Source organism: Vulpes lagopus, chromosome 3 (assembly GCF_018345385.1).
Source record: "Vulpes lagopus strain Blue_001 chromosome 3, ASM1834538v1, whole genome shotgun sequence".
NCBI lineage: Eukaryota > Metazoa > Chordata > Mammalia > Carnivora > Canidae > Vulpes > Vulpes lagopus.
Window position 1 is genome coordinate 18,630,708 of NC_054826.1, and position 25,637 is coordinate 18,656,344.

Consider the following 25,637-nt stretch of genomic DNA (forward strand, 5'->3'; position numbering starts at 1 on the left):
ACTCCAAAACATTCCCTGCTCTTCAGAGACTGCCAGTCACTCATTGTGAATCTGTGGGAAACAGCAATGACAAAATCCAAGTGAAAACTGCATGAGGCGAGGTTGCCTTATATTTTCTGAACTAAGAATTCTGTATGTTACAATTAAAATCTCTGTGTTTTCCATAATTAAACAGAAACGGATTGTCCTGGATATCCCCAATTCTAATGAGAGTGAGAATTTGGGTTTAAACTGTGTCATTAGTTATTAATTTAGGATTGTTTTGCCTTAATCAGATTAGATTCTTACAAAATTACGAATCCAGTAGCAAATATGAAGCCTAGGGTACGCAAGATAGCATGGTGGGAAGCAAAATAACTGGGGAGAAGTTACACTTGAATGTCAAGGGGTGTTGATGAGAATTTTAAGGCATCGACAAGAGAAATGCTGAAGGCAGGACGTGGTGAGTCAAGGATGATTAAGAGTGGTGAGACAGTGAAAACTGAGCACTCTCTTGAAGGAAGAGTTTGGAGCCATGTATTAAAGGAAGTGTCAGAGCTGATTTGGTGGACCTGAAAGTGAAGTCACACAAGCACAGCTACAAGAGGAGCAAAGAAAGAAGGTCGCATACTGTGTCTAGTGTTATGTCAAAAAAAAAAAAAAAAAACTGCCTAAAATGTTAACAGTGTTTTTTTTTTCACCTGGTGAGATTTTTACTTTCTCTATATTTTCCTGTATTTTTTGAAAAAAAATGATCATCATCACACATCTCATATTTACGAGAGAGGAAAATGATAAAGATTGTCACATTTAGAGGGAAAGTCACATTTAGAGGGAAAAGGGTTTTGTGCTGAAGTATAGTGGATGAATGGAGGCTATTTAAATGCATGGGCCAAGAGTATAGAGAGTGGAGTATTGTAGTAAAATTTCCAGCTCTGTCCAGTCTGACACTTAAAGTTCTCCCCTGCTTTTTATTATGAAAAATTACAAATATATTCAAAAGTTGTAGTTGAAGTTGAAAGTGAACATCAATATACCCAACCTAGATGCTTTGATTGTTCGCATTTTGCTGTTCTTTGCTTTATCACACCCAATTCACCTTTGTTTTTTGATGCATTTCAGAGTGAGTTACAAACACCAATACCCTATTTAATACTACATTTTAACAACCTCTCCCTACTCCTGCACCCACGTACAACTCATGACTCGTTCAGAAACCTCCAGTAGGCTGTTCTGCATTTAAATCTGATCTTGTTTCTCATACCTAGAAACTGTTTCCAATCCAAACATGTCCAAAATCAGCTGCCCACCCAGAAAGTTTACCAAACCTTACCCTCTAGAACTGTGTAATTTGTTCAACTCATTGAATATTAAAGACAGAAAGGGAAACTATCTAATCTGGGATTGCCAACTCCAATATTTCCAGGAACCAAGCAGTAACATTAAAAATGAGTATCTCATGTAAGAAGTCAAGTGGATCTGGGAATGGAAACTGACCAAGCCTCCATGTGGGGAGGCAACAAGGACAAACTAAGCTGCCCATAGAGCTTGAGAAAACAGAATTTTCAGTTGGGGTAAGGTTTCCAGCCTCAGCCTGCTGGTTCTAAGAGTCCTTTATTTACCCATCATTTCTCTTTAGTCTTCTCTGTGGGTCTAGGACAAATTTTCTAGAATAACTAAAATACTACACTGTTAAGTAGATTCCTTTTCTAATGCATTTATAAGTGCAGGATCATGGCTGTTCCATTCAATACAGACCTTAACAATAGAAAGAGTAGGGTAGATGTTACAAATGCAAAGATGTGCTATGTTTCTAGTTTTTGCAAGTTACTTGCCCAAGAAAGCAATATTCCCTCAAGTCTGGATTGACTGCCTGTCTGTAAGGAAGACAGAAACCAGGGTTCTCCTTGATCAAAGGGAAGGTGTGCCATCATTTCTTGGGAATGTCATGTCAGATTTCTTTTTCTTTCTTTCTTTTCTTTTTTTTTCAATGTGTGGCTTACAAGATAATTAGAACTTACCATGTGGAAGGGAAGAACAGTGAGAAAAATAGGGATGTAGAAGAGTTAAGACATATAGAAATTATACCTGGGTTTTCTTCCTAATTAATCATCAAGACACAGTCATTCTGGCTACTTTCTAGAGTTTCCTCCCTCTCTCTGTGACTTGCTTATCAAATTCAATCAATGCTTGCTTAAGTTGCCTTTTACATCTACTGAGAATTGAAACCACCTAAGCTCTATATACTCAGTAGCTATAGGTGGACTTTGCTTAGAAATCCTAAGTTACAGCGATTCCATCCTCACAATCTTCTCTTTGTTTGCTTGATAATTAACAACAGATAGTTTGGAAATTCCCTTGCTCCCCCACACCCTAGGTAACTAATTTAAACAGTATGCATCTCAGCCCTATCGTGTTGGGGTAGCTATGTTCTACGATTGAAAAAACTCCACCCAGCCCTGAAATGCTGTCTCATGCAGTTGTGGGTACGTGTGATAAAATTAGTTTCTTTCGGGTGAATGTCCTCATGTGATAAAGTAAACTACTTCTCTTTCAAAGTTGTAATGATAAAATTGCTGGTTGTTCCTTGGACTATGTCCGTACATTCACACATCAAAATGTATTCATTTACGTTAAACCATTAAGTTAAACCTCAAATATTTACCTTATTAAAATGTTTTCACTATATTTCACACAAATTCTTTCAACTGTCATAGATCAAATTCAGCAGATGTTTATTTCAATTCTACTTCTTTTGACCTCTGCCAGGATTTACAGAAGCACTGAATTTATCGTTGGCTTATCAGTTTTTGAAGCTCAAATCAGACTATAGAAGAGTAATTCTGAGCTCTGGTTTTAAAATTCCACTAGCTGATGTTAAAAAGCATAGTAAAGTTCTAAAAATGTCAATGAAAGTTAATTTTCATCGACTCAATATTTTTAAAGATCATATAACATTTTGGGGGGGAAATTGGGTCTTCTAAAGCAAAGTTTCCAATTGAAAAAAAAAAGAGAGAGAGAGAAACATTCTACAAATGCTTTGTAAAATTGTCCTTCTCAAAACACTTATTTTGACTTTTCATTTTGAAGGTGCTTTGTGTGTTTTACTTACACAATAAATATTTCAGAGAAACTTTGTGTAGCTTTTGTTGTGTGATAGGCATTATTCTGAAGACATTCATAGATAAACCAATGTAATCCTTACAATAACCCTAGTAGGTAGGTGTAGTTATTCATCCCCTTTTACACATGGGGAAACTGAGGTACAGGAGCAAGTAAAATATTCAAAGTCACATAGCTGATAATGGGCAACACTGATATTCAAGCCCAAGAAGTCTACCTCCAGATGAGATTTGTTTTAAATTTTGTTCACTAAAAGTTTACTCATTTCCATGTAGAATTCCTGAAATCCAGGGTAAGAGTTGGTATAAGTGATCATCAAAATGGGTGAGCAGGACATGAATAACTAATGCAAACTTGGACTGGATACTTGAATCGTTTGGGGAGTTTAAAAGATAAAGAGACCTAAACCCCACCTGAGCCAAATCAGAATTTTCAGCGGAGTGCCTCACACAACTGCAACATTTAAAGTTTAATATGTGATTCCAGTGCACAACCAGGTTGAGAACCAGCCACTGGTTAGAACCTCTTTAGCTAAAGCTTAGTGCAGGAGACCTGAAACTTTAGTATGCAACAGAATGCACTGGAGGGCTTGCTAACACACAAGTGTCTCAGTCCCACTCCTAAGCTTGCCTGTGTATATTCCAAATTGATCATTACTTGATCATTACTTTCTCTCAGCATTTGAAAGACGTTACTCCCCTGGCTTCTGACTTCAGTTTTGGTTGGAGTACGTGTGCCGTCAAATCTGTCATCCTCTTTAGGTGAAATTCTGTTGTTCCCTTTAAGATATTTCTTTATCTTCATGTTCCGCAGCTTTACTGTACTTGTTAGAGATGTGAATCTATTTTTATTTATCCTGCTTGGTACTGAGAGTATCCATTTAAAAAGGAGCTGACAACATTTTTGTAAAGAGCCAAATAGTAAATATTTCAGAATTTGCCGTCCCTACGGTCTCTGTTACCACCATTCAGCTCTACCACTGTAGCACGAAAGCATCCATAGACAGTGCACAAACAAATAGCTATGGCTGTGTTCCAATAAAACTTTATTTATAGAAGCAGGTGGCAGGCTGAATTTGGCCCACAGGCTATAGCTGCCTGATTTTAAGCCTAATGGCTTTTTTGAATTTTGCAAAATTCTTAACTATTATTTCCTCAAAACTATTGCTCTACCATTTTATCCTTCCTAGTTAGTTATTTTGTCTACAGTCCCTATTAGGTAAAAGTCCCACGCTGTCCTCCATGATTTTAATTACTCTTCCAAATATTTTAACCCTGTGTCTCTCTGTGATAAATTCTAAATCAGGTTATCAACTTCATCTTTCAATCCACTAAGTTTTTCTTCATCTGTGTCCGGGGTGACCAATTTTCTCAGTTTGCCCAGCACTCTCCCAGTTTTAGCACTAAAGTCCTATGTCCGAGAAACTTCGTAGTCCCAGACAGACCAGGATAGTTGTTGACCCTATTCATGACCAATCCAGGTTTTCTTACCATATACTGAATTTTTGTTTCAATGATTAAGTTTTTATTTCAAATTGGTTGTTTTCACGTGTTTTTACTTAGTAGCTGTCTTATTTTGTTTCAAATGTTCCTATATTCTCCTATGGGTATTATTCATGTATTTGTTTCTTGATTACTCCTAATTTTGTAAAGTCATTTTCAGATTGCTCTATTACCTTAATTGAAGGTAAACTCATCTTTTAATTGTTGATTCTGTTAGGCCTTTATTTCTTATCGATAGTTTTCTTCCCATATTTTAGAATTTTGTGTTGTCCACCCATTTTGAAAAGGTTTTTTTGGTTGACTGGTTCATTTTTCCATCCTACTGCCTTCTCTAGTGTTGTGCTTCTCTCTCCTACCTTCTGAGGACTCCAGCCCAGAACCAGCTCTCTACCGACAGCCAGCTGTGTGATCAGGCTCACAGTAATGCTGCACAGTTAGCATATTCATTAGCTGGCATCTTGGCCCCGGGGTCTAGCTCTGGGACCCTGTCAAGCCCAGGCTTTCTCAGTTTCAGCACTTTCGTGTCTTGTGGGATATTTAGCAGCACTTTGACTCTACCCACTGGATGTTAGTAGTACCCCTGCCTCCCTTGTTGCAACAACATATGAATCCTTTCCATATATTACAAAATACCCCTACCAGGATCTGTTACTCTATTAAAATCATTACCAGTTGAGAACTGCTGGTCTATCCCAAGGCAGTTCTTAGAGGCAGATCATTTGGTCTCTTTCCATGAAGCTAGGATGAAAAATAGCATATCTATCCTTGCCCTTGGTTATAGAGAGTGATCCTAATTCAGGTTTTCAGGTTACCCTATAGGAGCTGAGCTGACAAACGCTTTCATAACCTGAACCAACAGCCCAACTCACCTCGTCTCACTCACAGCCTTGTGTTTCTGTTCTGTTTCTGATACAGATATACCTTTCAGCTTTCTCATTTTATATTCTACCTATCATTGACGTATGATGGGGGCAGTGAGAGAGCCACAAAACTTTATTTTATTGACCAGAAGTTGATTCCTCTGTTTTATCCCTTTTCCCTCACTTCCCTTTAGCTTCCTATATTTTCCCTTTTCCCCCCCTTCATCCTTGATCAGTGGTATAGGGAAAATCAACAAAGTGGAGGAAATGTGTCATCATCAGGGTTGATGAGCTACTGGGGGAATCAGTCCAGTGTCTTTGGGGCTCCACCACACTCCACTTTACTCTTACCCCAATCTATTAAGTGTGCTTCTTAAACCAGGAGCATCAATTTTACCTGGGAACTTAATAGAAATTCTTGGGCTTTACCCAAGTTTGACTAAATAAACAATCATTTAAGAATGAAGTAAAAATGAAGACATTCTTAGTCACACAAGGACCAAAATACATTGTAGGATGTATTACTCTTTTTCCGAATGGGCACCCATCTCTGCCATTACCCAGAATGCACGATGATTATGTATCCCTCCATGTCTGTCCTTTTAGCTGAAGTAAGACCATGTGGGACTTACTTTGGCCAGTTTTTTAAAAAATATTTTATTTATTTATTCATGCAAGACACTGAGAGAGAGGCAGAGACACAGGCAGAGGGAGGAGCAGGCTCCACGCAGGGAGCCCGATGTGGGACTCCATCCTAGGACTCCAGGATCACACCCTGAGCCAAAGGCAGACGCTCAACCCCTGAGCCACCCAGGAGTCCCTTACTTTGGCCAATTAAATGTGAGTGAAAATGATGCTCTTCTCTTCCGAGGAGAAGTTTTTAGAACTAGAAATTGAGTTGGAGGGTTGTGTTCAATGGGTAATTACACTGTATTTAGGTCCTTGTTGAATAATAATGGAAATTGTTAGACAGCAGGCAAGAGCCTACGTATTTGTGTAAAAGGATATATGAATCTAGAGCAGATGAGTAAGACATAAGAAACAAACATGGAGTTTTATGAAATGTATTGACCAGTATGACAGAATCAGGAGCCTAGAAGTGTAGTCACAGATAATACAGAAAATGGACATATAACCAAGGAAGCATTAGAAAGTATAGGACAAAAGAAAGAATGAAAAAAATAGTACTAAGTTTAGTTATCTACCTGGGAATATGTTAGATGACTACCTCACATCACAAGTATAAATAAAATCTTGATGATTAAAGATCTAACTGTGAAAATCAAATCTTTAAAAAGTTGAGTGAAAAAGAAAAGGTTAGAAAATAGCTTTAATATTTGAGGGTAGGGAATACCCTCCTTAAAAGGACATCAAAAAACAGAAATGATAAAAGGCCTATTTTTAAATATGTTATCGTTAAGATTTAAAACTTTTATATAAAAAAGAGACACCAAAAATATAGTAAAACACAAGCCATAGAGCACAAAATTCACAATGCACATAATCAACCCAGGATAAATGCCTAGAATTGGATAAAGATTTTCTATAAATCAACATGAAAAGATGATTTATAAGAAAATAGGCATCACGTGAAAAGAATTTACAGAAGAGGTTTTGTGAATGGTCAATAAGCTTAAGAAAACATGTTCTATCTTAGTAGTAACCAGGAAAACTAAAACAACAATGAAGTGGGGTTTTACAAACGCTCAGAACTCTCTTAGTAATCTCAGATGATTACCGATATAGGGATGATGTAGAGAAATGGCAACTGGCACACAGGCTGGTGAGAAGTAAATTGTTATGATGACTTTGGAGAACCATTTGCTAACATTCAGTAAACCTGAAGGTGCACATACCCTCTATGGCGAAACATATTCATTCTGGAACTGTTTGAAATGGAAAATAATGAAACAAATTAAATGTTGGGAGAATAGGTGAACAAATTGCAATATAATTTCATAGCAAGTCAATAAATTGAACCAGACCTGTATGTGTCCAAATGGATATATCTTGAAGACATACCGATGTTGGGTGAAAAAAAAGGCATTTGGAGAAATCATAATCAAACAAAAGCAGACAAAACAATACTATATGTCATTTTATAGATATGGGCAGATGAAATAAAAACAGAAAACATGGCTGGGGAGATGAGATGCTGCTTTCAGAGCAGGTGTCCCCCTGCTGTTGGAGGCAGGAGCATGGAACTGGGAAGGGCAAAAAGAGAACTTCAGCTTTGTCGTTTTTATTTTTCTGAAAATATGGCAAAACAGCAATATTATGACAAAGTGGTAATATATGAGAAGTTTCAGTGGTATGCGAGAATTTGTTATATTATTTGTTTTATAACATACTATAATACTTTTTTTCAAACCATAATATTTTATTTTATTAAACTTTAAAAAAATTATTTATGAGAGAGTGAGTACATGGGTCCTGGAGGGGGAGAGAGAGGTAGAAGCAGACTCCCCACTGAGCAGGGAGCCCAATATGGGGCTCAATCCCAGGACCCTGAGATCATGACCTGAGCCAAAGTCAGACGCTTAACTGACTTAGCCACCCAGATGCCCCCATATCATAATATTTAAAAAAGAGAATGACATGAGAGGGCAGAAAGGCAGATGGAATCCAACTTGGAGAATTAGAGAAGTGATATTGGAGTTACCAAATCAAGAGCTGGAGTCCAACACCCACTTACTTTAAAGGACAAGAGTGCCACACATTTAAAGTATGTAAATAATGTGCTCCAGGAAATGGCCCTCAATTCCTCCTACATGCCTCGATGTGTGGATGGAAGAGATCCCCTAGTATTTGAACCTCTTATCTTTGGCTTAAAACTTGCTTGTCATAGCATAGGATTTTTTTTTTTTTTAATACACTAGTCTAGATCTTCTGCAGAAGGCAGATGGCCCCTTTTGCAGAAGAAGAGGATATATATAAGCCAGGTAGTGGGAATGGGGAGAAGCATGAAGAGGGGAATGGATTTCCATTTGGGGATATTAGCATATTATTCAGGACCCTTTTAGCTTACATGATAAGAACAAGAGTCATCCTCCCTGAAAGAAAAAAGTTGGAAGCCCAGCTCTTAAGGGGATACTTCTAGCTCACTTTTTATGTTCTCTGATTTCCCTGGGACACCTGCTCTCAGTTGGGCTTTCACTGTAGCCACTTGAATTATTTGAAGGTCTGTAAACCCACTTCCTTCAGAAACTCTGCACTATCTATTCTCTTGTTTGACTGTGCTCATATTTGGGTCACAATTTTATTTTTTAAAGATTTTATTCATTTATTCATGAGAAACACACACACACACACACAGAGGCAGAGACATAGGCAGAGGGAGAAGCAGGCCTCCATGCAGGGAGCTTGATGTGGGACTCGATCCCAGGTCTCCAGGATCACGCCCTAGGTGGAAGGAGGTGCTAAACCGCTGAGCCACCTGGGCTGCCCTGGGCCACAATTTTAAAAGGATGAGGGAGGGAAAGTCAATATTTAGCTCCAGGCATGGTCAAGGTTGCCTGCAGGGTATGTATGTCACTTCAGAAGTAGCCCTTCTTCTTTTCTTTCTTTCTTTCTTTTTTTTTATTTTAAAGCTTATATCTATGTTATTTGAGAGATAGAGAGACAGCTCACAGATGTGAGCTGGAGGAGGAGCAGAGGCAGAGGGAAAGAATCTCAAGATCTCAAGTAGACTCTGCTGAGTGTGGAGCCCCACGGGGCGGGGACGGGGGGAGCTCTCTCCCAGGACCCTGGAATCATGACCTGAGCCAAAACCAAGAGTTTGATGCTTAATGCACTGAGCCACCCAGGCACCCCAGAAGTAGCTCTACTTTCAAATGTAAACCAAATAATAGCACTCCCTCCTTTTCTTAGGAGCCTCCAGTGGCTACTTGGGGGATCAAAATAAGATCAAATCCCTTGGCTGCTGCCTATTTCTTAAAACCATTCCTGGTGGGGGATCCTTGGGTGGCTCAGTGGTATGGCGTCTGGCTTTGGCCCAGGGCACGATCCTGGAGTCCCGCGATCGAGTCCCACGTCAGGCTTCTGGCACGGAGCCTGCTTCTCCTTCATTCTGTGTCTCTGCCTCTCTCTCTCTCTCTCTCTCTCTCTCTCTCTCTCTCTTTCACAAATAAAAATAAATAAATAAATCTTAAAAAAAACAAACAACAAACATCCCTGGCCATTTCGTCTTCTCTTGGTTATCTTCTAGCCATCCTGGTCTTGCTGATCTGAGCTCTCCCCGTCTCACATCTTTTGCACCTGCCATTTCCTCTGCTTGAAGCAGTTCTTAACGCTGTGTTTACCTTGCCTGCCTCATTCTTGCTGTTTGGTGCAGCAGTTCTCCACCCTTGCTGGGCCCCAGCTCCCACCTCAAGGTTTTGATTTAACTGGTCTCAGTTGAGGCCTTGGGAACGTGTATGACTTAGAAGCCGCTCAAGTGATTGTCACATGCAGCCAGTGTTGAGAACCAGTGCTTCAGTGTAAACAGCACTTTATCAGAGACCAGAGCCATAAAGAGGATGCTCCTTTCTATGCTCTATCTCAGCTCCTTATTTATCTCCTTCCTGAGGTCACTATATCGTATTTTACTTGTTCACTCTGATTAGCTTTTGATCTATCACTTCTACCAAACAGTGGTTCTCTGAGTGCCTGGATCAGCAGCAGCACCTGAAAACTCATTAGAAATGCAAAATCTCTGGCCCTAGTCCCTGGCTGAGATGCATATTAACATTTGAGACCCACCGTACTAGGTAAGGGGAAGCTCTCAGGAGCTTGGACCCCATCTGGATTGTTCCCCCTGCATTCTCGTTAGGACCCCAACATGGCATAGAGGTTCAACAGGCCTTTGTTGAATGTTTGAGCAGGTGATAGCACATCTCTTTTGTCAGTGGCTCACATGTCAACGGAAAGTTGGATGAAAGGAGCAAAACAGACAAAAACCCCCAAACCAACTTTTACTCCATTTCTTAAAATCTTCTAAGCTTAGTCACAAAAGATTTTTTCCTCACTCATCATAAACATATAAAAATTGGTACATTATTAGATATCTATTCTTCCTTTTTTTTCCCCCCAGAAAATTCAGCAAATTGAAATGTACCTAGAATCACTTGTCATGTAGATGGGTATCATTCTGTTTTTTTCAATTTTTAGGACTGTGAGGTGAGCTAATTTGTCTAAGTTTACAGATCAAGTCAATTTCCACAGGGGCTGATGTTTGAGATTGAGAATCCTATTGCCATGTTCTTCTACTTCTAAAATGTGGAATCATGTTATAAAGAATGTGGGCTAACTCCATACCTTTCCTGAGCAGCAATGTGTATAAATGAATATATTGCCGGTATTATCATAAAGAAAGAAAAATAAGACACAGTCTAAATGTCTAACCATATGGAAATGATTAAATCATGAAAAAAATGATTCATCATGAAAAATTATATCATAACCCATCTATTATTTGAGATATTTTAAATAAAAAAGCAGGTAAGGAAATGGGTTAAAAAGTATGACAGCATTAATAGAAAAATCATATTCATAAAATATATTTTAAAATAAATATATATTTAAATACATTTAAAATATATATCTTAAAATGATGAAGTATTTTAAAATGATGAAATTCTAGAAAGATCTGTACCTACTTCACGATGATCACCCCCAGGTATTGAAACTACAGAAAATGTTGTTTCATTTCTGTATATGTATTTTTCTAAGAAATATTCTCTAATGCTATGTGTTACTTTTGTAATAGGGAGATGGTAATCCGAGAAAACATTGCTTATGTATCGTACCAAATATGCACTATGCAGTTAAACTTTTTTTTTTCTGGTATTATCATCTCATTTCCCCCAAGAAAACCCAAGTAACTCTATAAACATCACTTATTTTTGAAAAGGCTATCAGTAATTAAGGTCAAGCCTTCTTGTAAGAATTTGGGACCTGAAGACCCAGTTGGAAATACTTCCAGGCCAGGTAAGTCCCATCCTGACAGGTGACTGCCTTTCTTCCCCACAGTTGATGCAGGTAGGATCCGTGGGCCCCCATTTCCTCTGTGGCTGTGCATTCCTCCCTGTTAGGACCTGCACCTCTGATTCTCTGTCTTCTCCTCCCTTTCTCCTCTATGGCAAGGTCATTCTCTCTGGCCTCTGTACTTCCTAATTCTGGCTCAAGAGTCTCCTGACTTACAAACACATCCCATGAACCCCTGGTGCTCTCTACTCCAAAGCCCCATCCCCCCACTGTGTCCCTGCAGGAGTCATCATCTCCATCCCTGTCTTTTCACCAGGGGCTGGCAAAGCAAGCAATCCCCTTCCTTACAAAGAGAAGGGGTGGCCAAGTGTCCAGTCTTCTGGGCTCTGGGGGGTGAAGGAGGGGGTGCATGGGATAGAAAGTGAGCTCTCCTCTAGACTCTGGGAGCATGAGAACACTCCGTGTATGAGAACACAGGCAATCATTACAGAGAAATAATAGGAAGCCGTGTAGCAGAATACTCACACTGCAGTTCTGCAACATTACGAGTTAAGCGAGCTGTTACAGTACAATCGGGAACCCAGTCACAATTCTAAGTGTGCTCCAGATGATGACCTTAACTAACTTTGGGAACACAACCTGGCCCTAAGATCTGAACGATTTGGGTTTTGTTTGCTTCTCTGAACTAAAATAATGAAATGCACTTTTAAACAAAAGGGCTCCTTTATAAAATCCACCGTGTTGTCAAATGGCTCGCAGTAGCAGCAGTACTGCCCACCCTTTATCATTGGGGTTCTCCTCTGGGATCCCAAACACTTACAGTAGGAAACTTGACTACGATACCGATTCTGGCACCTTGCTGTCTTAAAAGGCAAAGACAAAGAATGCAGCTTTTCTTTCTGTAAGTCATAGCCCTTCCTCTATTCTGAAGGCTAGAATCAGAAACGGGAAATCCTGAAGCCACAGACTTTCAACTGGCATAACACTCAGCAGCTTTATTTGCAAACAGAACAGCGGGTCAAGCAAAAATTCCAAAGGATAGGAGGACGTGGCTGAGAAGCATCCCCACCCCTCTCTGCTCTACGTAGAGAACATGAGATGTTTGCCAGGAGACCAGGGAAAATCATAAAATCTTTTACTTACCATTTTATTGAAAAGAGTGGATGTGCCTGGCACACGGTGACCATGAAGATGCTGTACTGGGGTCAGTGAATGTGCAAGTTGGCTTTGCAGAGTGCACTTCCTTTTTTGAACTGTGTGGTCTGTCCAGCCTTCACACATTGATATGTAAGGTTTATTTGCATGTTATCTCAGCCCTCAGAGCATTTGTATAACTGACTGGGTTTATTAAGTTATTATACTTTAATAAAATGAGAACAGGTGGAGCTTTGAAGTCTGAAAGATGCCATGGGATTTTTAAAGAAGTGTCTGGAGGTTACATTTTGTGTACATGATTATTTTATATAAAATCTATATTTGTGAATCTATCTATGAATGAATGAAGGACACAATCTAAAATGTTAACAGCTGTTGACTTAGGTCAAGGTTTTATTACAAATAATCCTTGTTTTGTACTTTGCTGACTTTTCTATGTTGAGTATTTAGTATTTGTTAAAAATATAACTATAATTTTAAAAAGAACAAAGGGAACATGACAACAGTCCCAAATGTATTTAAACTGTCTCACCAATATTTAAATGGTGGAGGCATCCATAAGCTTATCATAGGATGACATTCGTTTCATCAAAAAAATATAAATTATATGCCAATCTGGCTTTATATGTTAGGTTATTAACAATTTTTATTAGCATCAGATGCCTCAATCTCTCTGCTGGTAAACTAGATATAGTCTTAAAGCATCGTGTTTGATCCCAGATCCCATAATTATCTGTAATACCTGTCTGAACACATTCTGGTACAAGGATTTATCTCATTTATTTTGAATACATAGCCTGAACTAAAGTAATTTCAAGGGCAGAAGATCAACTTTGTTGCCTCTTGACGAGTAAAGGTAGCTGATTTCTTAGTTTGGGTTGTGAATTTCTAGATCTTCTTATAAGTACTACCATCTAGCAGAGGGGAACCAAACTTTTTCACTTGACGCTGAGCTAATACAAATTACTGCCATGACACTACAAATCCTATATTAAAAAAGTTCTATATTAAAAGTTCTATATTAAAAAAGATGTTCCCTATTATTTATTCATTAAAATGAAAATGTTTTTCAAAATGAAGATGTGATTAGAAATATGGATAGAATCATTGCCAAGACAAAGCATGAAGACGGAGCAGGGGTGAGTTCCAGAGGTGGAAAAGAATCTGACACTGTCTTGAAGCCTGCAGATATTTTAAAGAGGGAATGGTCAGAAATTAGGTGGGTAGTTAGGAATCTGAAATTGCAGTCTCTGGCACATAATGAATACTCAACAAATAAAAGGAGGAGGATGACCAAAGTAAGACAGGTATAGGAAAGGCATGCTTTTAGATCTAAAGCATTTGTCAGCAGAAGGCCTTGACGTGGAGACATTCTTTAGCTTAATCAAAATGCCTCTTACCTACTATCTCCTGAAATAGTTTTTTCAGAGTGCAGGTATAGTTTAGTGTCTAAAGAAATGGTTTTCAACCTGGTTGCACATTATCATCACCTGGGATGCTTTTAAAAATCCCAGTTCCCAGGCTTCACCCAGACTATCAAATCAAAATCTCTGGGTTTGAGACACAGTCATCAGTATTTTTTAGTTTTCACAGAAATTCCAAGATGCAGGTAAGCCTGGTCTCTAGAAGGAGGAGCAGATGACTCATGCTACCAGTTGGTGGACAGATCACTAGGCAAGCCTTGGAGGTAGAAATAATCCTGACGCTCTGACACCATTGACTGCTGAGTTTAACAACATATTTTCACTATGCAGTATGTAACAATTACTTATTTTTGGTCATTCTATGATTTTCTCTCTGTACCAGCAAGTTGGACCAAAATTACACCATTAACAGAAATCTAGCAATTTCCATTAACAATGTAGCTGACTGGATAAGTCTCTGGTTAAGAGAACTTCAAATTTCAATTCGTTTGTTTGAATTCCACTTCAATTTGTGCTTATTTCCGAATGAAAATTAAGGTAAGTTTTAGTTGCTACTGACATAAATTCAGCAGCGTGTCAAAAACATATACTTAAGAGAAGTAGTCTGATTAAGAAAAAAACAGTAAGGACTGAAGCTCCCAACCCTAATCCATCCTCCAACATTGAGTTTTAATTTTGGAGCATAATCACTTTACTTAAAACCATATATCAAATATCATGTATGTGAGTATATTTCCTGTGAAGTCAGCTAAGTACCTAAGCCCCTAAGAAGGAAGATGAAACAGGAAATGCAATGAAGATGACAGACAATAGAGAGATACCATCTCAAGAAGATAAAGTTCTATTTTCCTGGTATGGGCACTGCAATTATTCCTGCTAGCGAAAGGGAGAAGTAGCTCAGAGGATGCAAAAGTCGTTAGAATTCTTTAACTACTTGGGCATGCATTCTCTTTTCCTAAATTTGCATTCTAGAGAATGATTTTTGTTTAGGCAATGGTAAAAGGAGTCGGCTATGTTGGTGTTCACCAAAGGTGAAAGCTAGGGGGAGACAGTAAGGCCCCAAGTTGTGGGGTGGATCTCAGAAACCAGCTTCATTTTTTAAAGTCAATTGACAAGAAGATGGAGGAAATAGCACTAATAAAAATTTAGGTAACACTGATCAACTGATCATTATTTGAGGATGATTAGCCTAGGGGATTAGAATTACTTATAAACTCTTACATCATTTCAGCTTTATAAACCAAATGGTTAACATTTTAGAGAGGAAACACATGATCACTTACTTTATGTGTCCAACACTAATATGCCCGGACAAGACCCCAGAGGTAGGAGAACAGAGGCATGTTTAGTCTCACCTCTTCCAGGAAGCCTCCTCTTCTGTGCACTCGCTCTTCTCCCCCTTTTTCTGAACTGCAGACTGGACCACAAAATGAAGCTCTTTGGTATGTTTGCCTTTTATGGTTCTCCCATTGTATGGGCTGCATTAAGTTTGGCTCGCTAACTATATTTGAAACTCTTCCAGTGTGAATTAATTTGCATACTTCCTTCTGCCATGCTAAGATCCTAGAGCAACTTATTTTTCTAAACTTTTTTTTCTTTCCTTTTTTTTTTTTTTTTTGCACTCATGGGTTCCTTTCAGAATCTGATAAAAAACATTATACGGTTTTGCACACTAATTCTGCATGTGTACAGCCTCCCTTGAAGCCCATTATTTAGGAGAAGCTGTGGAAAAACTCTTGGCAAAAATATTATCAGATACTAGGAGATGGTCACTACATTACTGCTCTTTGAGGATGAAATTAAAACACAGAAATGCTGAGTGACCTTTTGAGATTTCACACTGGAAAAATGGTCAGCTAAAACTTCATTATTTTGTAAACTTGTCTTTTTCAATCAATGTGAATCTGAACGGTGCCAGCAAAGAACAACTCAAACTCACAAAATAGATTCATAGAAATTCAAGGAAATTAGTCTCCCTGTTAGGATAGATATGGAATAGCCAAGTGAAAAGTAGCAGGAAGAAAGCAGGATAAGAACAGGCATATTTAAAAAGGGTGTGCAAGAGGAAATGAGCTGTTCCTTGGTTTGGCTTATTTCTCTTTCACTTTTTGTTTTGAAAACAGAGTGGATTTTCACTCTTGTACTTTATATTTTTGATGAAAGCAGGCTTTAACCCATTCAGAACATCAATGCTCTGGAAGAAATAGCTATTTTTTTAAAAGATTTTATTTATTTATTTTAGAGAGAGAGTGTGTGAGCTGAGAGAGGGACAGAGTGGGAGAGAGAAGGGAAGGGAGAGAATCCCAAGCAAACTCCATGTCCAGTGCGGAGCTCAACACAGGGCTCAATCTCAGGACCCTGAGATCATAACCTGAGCTGAAATCAAGAGTCAGACACTTAACTGACTGAGCTACCCAGGCATCCCTCGAAGAAATAACTTACCAATCAACTTTAGTAAAAACTGAGCTCACCTTCCAAACAGGAGGAGAGTTCTCACTATATTTCAATAGGATGAGTAAATTGTATTTAAATTTAAGGAAAGCAAGGAAAAATTTTCTTTGCAACTTAAACCCAACCCCAGGCAAACATTTGCTGATCTCTAAGAAGAACTGCTGAAACAGGACACTGGAGAAATAATCTAAACTTTATTTAAGGGGTCTTTTATCAAACCAACTAGCTTGGAAAGCAAAGAGACCAAGAACAAAGCTTCTAGAATTCTGTTGTATATTAATTTATTTATTAATTTCTTTTACTCTTTTGGTTATAATTTTTATCTTCCTCTCTCTTGGGGTTAAGGTGGCTTGTAAGGGTCTGCAGAGTCTCTTGAATCCTGCTCTTTTCTACTCATGGTTCTCACTGTTCTCTTGTCATGGCTTCTCACTTCTTCAGGCCTTACACAGTCTTCTCAGAGGCGGAATCTAAGTTGTAATCCTAGATGTCTTACTAGATCTCCAAGACAAGGACATTTAACTGACATCATCAAAATACATACTCTCGTGGGTTGGTCATTGGGCTTAACAATTTGTTAATAAAAATTTGTATTTTAACAAATAAAAGATCATAGATGAAAAAATCTATTTCTGCTTTTATCTTTCCTCATTCATTCATTCATTCATTCATGCATTCATTCCCAGTTCCCTTCCCAAAAGTAAGGTTAGGCCAGAAAGAATGGAAAATAAGTAGACGTGTCTCAGGATCTTGCAGACTCAGAGAAGATGACAAAGGGAAAAATGGATCTCTCCACCATTCCTTGAATTCTTATTCTTTCCCACTGTCAATTAATTGCAGGTATGAATATACTCATTTCCTAGTTTGTTGTCTCTTTAATTTTAAGATAAGAATATTTCTATTTCAGTATAGGATAAATATTGGTGAAGACTTACATTCTTTCCTTTCTTTTTAAAACATACCTAATTGCAAATCTTTGCCAAAAAAATAGGCAAGAAGCCTACCTAAATATAAAATTACCTATGACCTAAAATAAAATTAGCCATTCCAGAGTACAACCTGGTGACAAATTTATTTTGTTCAGAAGAATACAAATGTTGCTATTTTAAATTCTATAGTACCTTTTGGAACTTAATACTACTACTTAGTTATGCTATTAGGAGGACTTGTAAGAATCTATAATGTAGCTATGAAATACATTTATTAGAACATAATTTGTGAAATGATTCAATGTCATCTTGGCCTTCTTGTATGTTTGTTTGTTTTTTTGTAGTCTCTTCTAGGCTGACTGATTGCAGTAGGCTAGCACATGAATAAAAAGTATCATTAATCAATACATGATACTGGGAAAACTGGATATCCATGATGCAAAAGAATGAAGCTGGAGCCTTACCTTATACAATATAGAAAATTAGCTCAAAATGTTCAAAAACCTACACATAAGAGCTAATATAACTGTAAGACTCCTGGGGCACCTGGGTGGCTGTTGAGCATGTGCCTTCGGCTCAGGTCATGATTCTGGGGTCCTGGGCTCAAGTCCCACATCAGGCTCCCCATGGGGAGCCTGCTTCTTCCTCTGCCTATGACTCCTCTGCCTATATCTCTGCTTCTCTCTCTGTGTCTCTCATGAATAAATAAAGAAACTCTTCAAAAAAACCTGTAAGATTCCTGGAATAAAACACAAGGGAGAAACTTCATCACAAAGTTGGATCAAACGACTTCTTGGATATGACACCACAAGCACAGGAAACAGAAGAAAATAGGTAAATTTGATTTCATCAACATGAAAAACTCTTGTGCATCAAAGAATGCTATCAATAGGGTAAAAAGGCAACCCCAGAATCAGAGAAAATATTTGTAAGTTGTATATATGAAAGGGAATTAATATCTAAAATATATAAGGAATTCCCATAACTCAACTACCTGATTAAAAAATAGTCAAAGGACTTGAGTAGATATTTCTCCAAAGAAGACATACAAAAGGCCAAAAAGGACATGCAAGGATGCTCATCACTCATAATTAGGGAAATGTAAATCAAAACCACCTAGAGATACCACTTTTGTATCCATTAGGATGGCTATTATTAAAAAACCTAGACACTAACAAGTGTTAACCGGGCTGTGGAGAAATTAGAGCCCTTGCACATTGCTGATAGGAATATAAAATGGTGCAACTGTTAGGAAAAACAGTATTGTGGTTCCTTAAAAAATTAAACATAGGGACACCTGCCTGGCTTAGTGGTTAAATGCTTGCCTTTGGCTCAGGGCGTGATCCTGGGAGACCAGGGATTGAGTCCCACATTGGGCTCCCTGCATGGAGCCTGCTTCTCCCTCTGCCTATGTCTCTGCCCCTCTCTCTCTTTCTGTGTCTATCATGAATAAATAAATAAAATCTTTAAAATCTTTTAAAAAATTAAACATAGATTTAGCTTATTATCCCATAACTCCACTTCTGGGTATATGCCCCAAAAAAGTGAAAGCAGAGATTCAAAGAGATATTTGTACACTCATGTTCATTTATATATATATATATAAAAAAGAGCCCAAAAGTAGAAGCAAACCAAGTGTCCAGCAACAGAGAAATGGACAAACAAAATGTGATACATGTATCATAAATATATAAATGCAACATTAATACATATGTTTCATTGCTTTTTAAGGCTGAATAACATTCTATATTGTATACAGGGAAATTCTGTTATATGCTGGAAGATATTCCCTAAGTGAAATAGATGCGAAAGGACAAATGTCAAATTCAGAGACAGAAATTAGAATAGTAGTTATCAGGGCTGGGGATGTAGGAAATGGAGAGTTATTGCTTATTAGGTGCAGAGTTTTAGTTTGGTATAATGATAAAGTTCTGCAGATGGGTAGTGGTGATTGTTGCACAACAATATAAATATACTTAATGCCACTGAACTGTACACTTAAAAATGGTTAAAATAGGGGAGCCGGGGTTGCTCAGAAAGTTAAGTATCTGCCTCTTGATTTTGGTTCAGGTCATGATCTCAGGGTTGGGGATCAAGCCCTGTGTTTGGCTCTGTCCTCACTGGAGAGTCTGCTTGAGATACTCCCTCCCTCTCTCTCTCTGCCAGTCTCCTGCTCCCTCTCTACAAAAAAAATTTGTTAAAATGGTATATTGCTACAATTAAAAAAGCTCCTCAAAAAAAAAAAAATCACTGAGACCACTAATTATTTAGAGGAAAGTACTAAACCATTCTGCCATAAAACATTATTCTCAATTTTCAGGTTTACTCTTTTTGACTTTTTAAGTGTCACTAATGTTAGAGTCACATTCAGTAGGATTTATATCAAGAGCCTTGCATAATAACCATGTTTATTGTTTGTTTACAAAGGCCAAAGTCATTAAATGCATTATCTCAATAAACCAACACAAAATCCTATGAAGTGAACGTTATCACCCCTAGGGCATCCTAGAGCTTGGGGGTTTAGTAACTTGTCTCTTGTTAAAACGTACATCACTTCCTTCTCTCGAACCACTTCACTGCTCTTAGCATGGTCGTGGCTAACGAACCCGAGGTGGGAGTGGAGAGGTTGAGGGGAGTTGGAGGTGAGCAGAGTGATAGATGTTTGTCCTGTGAATTCATTATATGTGTGTGCTTGTGTGTGATTGAGAGAGAGAATACTTTTGTTTCTTTCAAAATAAACCTAAGTTAAGCCTAGCCTCTTATCCACCATTTAGGATTATTTTTATAAATAACTATTGGGAAACGACCTCAAGGGTGTTATTGTGGGCTGTTGCAGGCAGTGTCCCCTGTGTACACAGTCAAAGGCCCTGGGGATATAGTGGTGTAAAGCCAGGGGAAGGATGCTGATCCACACCTCAAACATTCATTAGTTGCCACATATACATTGCTATCTACCAGGCGAACAATAGAAGGAATAAGCTACCTGAGTTTTGAGTGTAAAAAGGGAAAAATGTAAAACCATAGCGATTCTCCAAAGCTTCTTATCCCATTAGGCCCAAGAGAATATGAATGCCCATCCAGCTTCTCTGGGTCCTCTTAATAAGGCTAAGTTTCAGGGGAATCATCAGAATGTATGCCTGAGACAGACGACTATTTCCCCCAATTGTTTCTTCCCTTGAGTTTGTGGAGTGCCCCTCAGAGGGCATGTGGAGTGGGGATACCCTGAGCCCCATCTGCCTACACTGAGCTCCACCTTTCCTTCTCAGGAGTCTGCTTTCTCACAACCACAGGCCAGGCTGAGCCATGTAAGGCCCAGCAGCCAGAAGGTCCTCATCTCTCCCAATTTCTCCTGATTCTTCCTCAGGGTAGGTTTAGAGGCGTTCTCCCAAGGGTGGAGTCCTGTTGGGCAGTTTCTGGTGTCTCAATGGTGCACCCTGCTGGAAAGGCTCTACCAGCTATGTCACGATTGAAGGGAAGTTCCTTGGAAGATCTTGAGGTCACCAGTGCACCTGCACGGTTCCCCTCCACTTCCAGTAAAAGGGACTCTGACAAATCATTAAGCTGACCCTAGGGAGTCCAGTTGAGGCTCAGCTCTTTTCTTGTTTGACATTTATAATTCAAAAGAGTGCAAGGCATTCTCAGTATTTACTCTGATAACTCCCCTTAGTCCAGATGCTCTACAGCAGAAACTCTCTTAACAGTGCGTTGTCTGAGCTGTGTTCAGTATTTGCATGCATTTAACAGACCCAAATTCTTTTTGATTCGCCTAGGTTTCTGGGGGCAGGGAACAGGAATTCTTTTAGGCTCCCAAGGCTATTTTCATATCCAAGGGACCAGGCCAGCACTTCTATTTTTAGAGCTCCATCCCTATCACATGTAACATACGAAAATGCATCCCATATCCAATAACCTTTTCCTTTGTTGCTTAGAAAAAGAACTTGAAAAATATTGTTAAAAATTGTGCTTTTAAATTTTTTTGCAAATAAATAATTTATTGTGATCTTTCAGTAATTGTGTGCATTCTGAATTTGTGTGAAGTGAGGAAAAACTAACACATTTATTTATAAATGGAGGAAATGTTTATTAACAATACCAATTAGTGGAGTTGATATGATCATATTATTTCATGTTTATTAAACATTTATTAATTTTGATTTTGCATTTTTTCTTTTGTATTTTGAGGGTTGTTTTTAGGGGAAGTCTCAGACCTTTTCAAAAGCTTTGAAGCCTTAAGTACCACACTATTTAACATATAAAACCATACAGTCAGCTCTCTTGATCACTTTCTTATGTGGGTAGCCTTACCTCATACAATTCATTAAGTTGAGTATTAAGCTGGACCATATGAAATTGTGAGTTACTTGTTTTTTGTGTGTTTGTTGTCTTTCTTTCTTTCTTTCTTTCTTTCTTTCTTTCTTTCCTTTCTTTCTTTCTTTTTTGTAAAATATGTTTGGATAGGGACATTTCGCATGATTTAACCTAATTGTTTTTGGTTACAAATATAATTCTTTCTTCCATTGGAAACATAGAGTTAAACTGGAGAGCTAAGACTAACAAGAGCAGCATGCTCTGCATGGGGTTGGCACTCAGTAGGTATTTGCTCAGTGAATGGATGCAGGTACTAATGAATGACCCAACAAGAAGCAATGACATACACAAGAATGAAATTGCATGTCATGGACTTGGATAATGGACCTGGTGGAACATATTAATCATACAAAGTACTTTGGCAATTACTTTTAAAGCCAACACTATCTTTTTAATTTTGTTTGTTAGCCAGAGACTGGCATGGACTACGGGAGAAAGTAATCTTCATAGTTCACTGCTGACTGCTCATTCAGGGATAAAAAATGGAAACATCAGAGGAGTTTAAGGAGGAAAAGAAGCGTTGTGGGTTGGAGAGAGATTTCAGAGGTCAATTGGATGTTCATCCTGTTTAACATTTGGCAGCAAGAACTATCTTCAAGGGTAGGATCCTTAATTGCAAAGTCCTGGTTTTTACTTTTGTTTGATCTCGGAGAAGTCAACAGGTTTATTTGTTTATTTTGTTGTAGTTGTTGTTCTTTTTATTTTTTGTTTGGCTGGTAAACCTAGAGAAAACAAAGGATTATCATATCATGATTAATAGGACTTCAACTTTGGGTTCATCCATCCATCCATCCATCTATTTATTTATCTCCTTATCCTGTCGCACCCTGGTGTGCCAGATGCTGTCTAGATGCTGGGAATAGAACAGGGTGCAAGGTAGTAGACACATTACGAACTAGAGGGATCTTCAGCTTGCGTAGAAAGATGAAATATTATTAGTTCTGGAAGAGCAAAGGGAAAAGTGCTCAGAAAGCATAGACAGAATCGATTCTTGGAGAAATTGGAGATTTCACTGAAGAGATGTTAATTATTCTGGGTCCAGAAGGAAGGTTTTTCCACTCTTTGCATAACCAGATAATTAAGAAGGAGGAGGAGGAGGAGGAAAAGGAGGAGCAAGAGGAGAAGAGGAAGAAGAAAAGGAAAAAAAGAATCATGCTCCAGAAAGGATCCACCACAAAGGTTCTGGTTTAACTGGCGTGGATGGACATCTGTTTTGTTTTTGTTTTTGGCTTTTCTAAAAAAGCTAGCCAGGTAAATCTAGTGAGCATTAAGCTGAGAAACCCTGGTGTGGGAGAAGAAAACACACAAGGGGAATAAAAAAAAAAGGGAGGTTAGTTTGGTTGAGGGAGGAGAAAGTTGGAGAGCATTCTACTTGAAGTAAATAATACGATAAAGAAAGGTGATGTTTAAGATTTTCAGTCTCATGATGGAGCAGGTCCAATTTAAATAAGGTGCTGGAACTGAATATTTTGTAGAAAATGGGATATCAGGAAGAGATTCCTCGAGAGAAAGATTCAGCAAGAAAGATTTCATCAAGGAGCTGGTGGACCAATCTGGGTTAGTTGCAAAAAGTCAACCAGAAGACACTAGCTTCCTTAAAACTATTATGTATATAGATGGTGAACTTGATCTTCATTATTCATCAAACACAAAATGTGGAAACTGAACCAAGACATTTACATAAAAACCTGGTGCAAAATAAATGAAAACAACAGGACCTCACAAGAAACAAATTAACCCTAAGAATACTCAGAGTAACAGGATTCCCACAGGAAACTATTTACACTGAGGATTAAACATATAATAAGAAATTACTAAGTACCAGTTTGAAACGAATGCCACGAAAATGAGTTAGTACACTTAACAGACAAATCAATTGCAGTGCAGAAACTATATATTCTGGAGCAGTTTAAGAGATGCTCCCAAATGAATATGTTTAACATCTTCAAAGAGATAAAAGCAGGAAAATAATACAGGAGGCCAGGATTAATTAAAAACAGATTAAGGTCTTGAACATAAGATCTGAAACCATAAAGCTCTTGGAAGGAGACATAGGTAGTAAACTCCTTGACCCAGGTCTTAGCAATGACTTTTTGAATCTGACACCAAAAGCAAAAGCAACAAAAGCAAAAATAAACAGGTGGGACTACATGAAACTAAAAAGTTTCTGCACGGCAAAGGAAATCATCAACAAAATGAAAAGACAACCTACTGAACGAATAAAATATTTGCAAACCATATATCTGATAAGCAGCTAATATAGAGAATATATAAAGAATTCCTACAAATCAATAGCAAAAAAATAATTTGATTAAAGAATGGGCGGAAGATCTGAATAGACATTTCTCCAGAAAAGAGACAAATAGATGGCCAATAGGTACATGAAAATGCTCAACATCACTAATCATCAGAGAAATGCAAATCACAACCACAAAGATCTATCACCTCCCACCTGTTAGAATGGCTATTATCAAAAAGATAAGAAATAACAAGTGCTAGTGAGGATGTGACAAGAAATAACAAGTGTTAGTGAGCCCGTGTGCACTCTTGGTGGGAATGTAAATTGGTCCAGCTGCTCTGGAAAATATCATGGAGGCTCCTAAAAAAATTAAAAATAGAACTACTATATGATCCTCCAATTCCACTTCTTGGTATTTATCTGAAGAAAATTAAAACATTAACTCAAAAAGATACACGCGCCCCTGTGTTTACTGCAGCATTTTTTACAATAACCAAGACACGGAAGCTACCTAAGTGTCCATCAATGGATAAATGGATAAAGAACGTGTGGTATATATACACAATGGAATATTCAGTCACAAAAAAGAAGGACATGTTTGGACCTTGAGAGCATCATAGTAAATTAAATAAGTCATACAGAGAAAGAGAAATACTATACGATCTCTTTTATTTTATTTTATTATTTTTTATACAATCTCTTTTATATGTGGAATCTGAAAAGCAGAAAAACAAACAAAACACAAAACTCATAGGTACAGAGAATAGATTGGTGGTTGTGAGAGGTGGGGTGAGAGAAATGGGGAACTCTTTGTTTTGGTTTAAATAAATTGAATAAATAATAATAAATAAATAATAAAGATCTTAAGATTTAAGTGATAAAAGCCAGATCAGTGTATGGATCAATGTATATACTTTACTACCATTGGGCAAAGAACAAAAATGGGGAAAGAAAAATCTCTCTCTCTCTCTTTTCTCTCTCTCTTATCTATCTATCATCTATCTAAATATATATATATATGTGTACGTTTCTTATTTGCTTGCATAGAAAAAAGAAGATGTAGAAATAGGCATCAATGATAATAATGCCAAATAGTTTTTGAACACTTTGAGCACAAAGGACCCCAAATTCAAGTCCTTTGTTAGTTTTTTACATGTACTATCTTACTGTGAATCCATGAGTCTCAAGCACCTTCTGTGCCCACAGTCTAGTTTTTGTTTTTAATTAAAGCAAACACATAAAGGTCATATTTTAGGTAAATTGACCCTGCCCCTGTGGCCATATCCATTTGGAACAGAAATCAGCACCTTGGCAAAAGTCCACTGTCTACAGAACAGACATAAGGAGGACCAGGAGTTTAGGCTATCATTAGAAACTCATCCTGTTTTAGGAACACTATGTATTGGATAATGGAATAAAACTCAATTGATCCAATCAGATTCTAACAGCATGCCCTTGGAAACAGACTCTGAGAATCTGATTTTGTATGCCTCATATTTATTAGTGTGTGTTCTTTGGGGAAAAAATCTGTTAGGAGTGTGGAAAGCAAAATTAGGAATACGGGGAAGTTCAATTGTAATGCTCTTGCAACTGAAGCTTCACCAAATCACCTGGGGAGCTCTGAAGCTGGAGGGTGCTTCAGAGTT

The 25,637-nt window shown here is 38.0% G+C and overlaps 2 protein-coding genes across 4 annotated transcripts in view; both read right to left on the minus strand.

Annotated features, from left to right (window-relative positions):
* The window catches only part of FYB1 (FYN binding protein 1), a 153,271-nt gene extending 137,813 nt beyond the window's left edge, over nt 1-15,458 (minus strand). For 2 of the 3 annotated variants that reach the window (XM_041747414.1, XM_041747412.1), the window contains exon 1: nt 12,572-12,662. In XM_041747414.1, coding sequence (XP_041603348.1) covers nt 12,572-12,574 — 3 coding nt within the window. In that variant the 5' untranslated portion in view covers nt 12,575-12,662. Of the gene's footprint in view, nt 1-12,571; nt 12,663-15,362 lie in introns of those variants that run through there. The other variant, XM_041747413.1, reaches the window with a different exon arrangement.
* Nucleotides 15,459-21,444: 5,986 nt separating this feature from the next.
* Nucleotides 21,445-25,637, minus strand: part of C9 (complement C9) — a 56,602-nt gene continuing 52,409 nt past the window's right edge. The window contains exon 11 of the mRNA XM_041750104.1: nt 21,445-22,474. Coding sequence (XP_041606038.1) covers nt 22,425-22,474 — 50 coding nt within the window. The 3' untranslated portion in view covers nt 21,445-22,424. The remainder of the gene's footprint in view (nt 22,475-25,637) is intronic.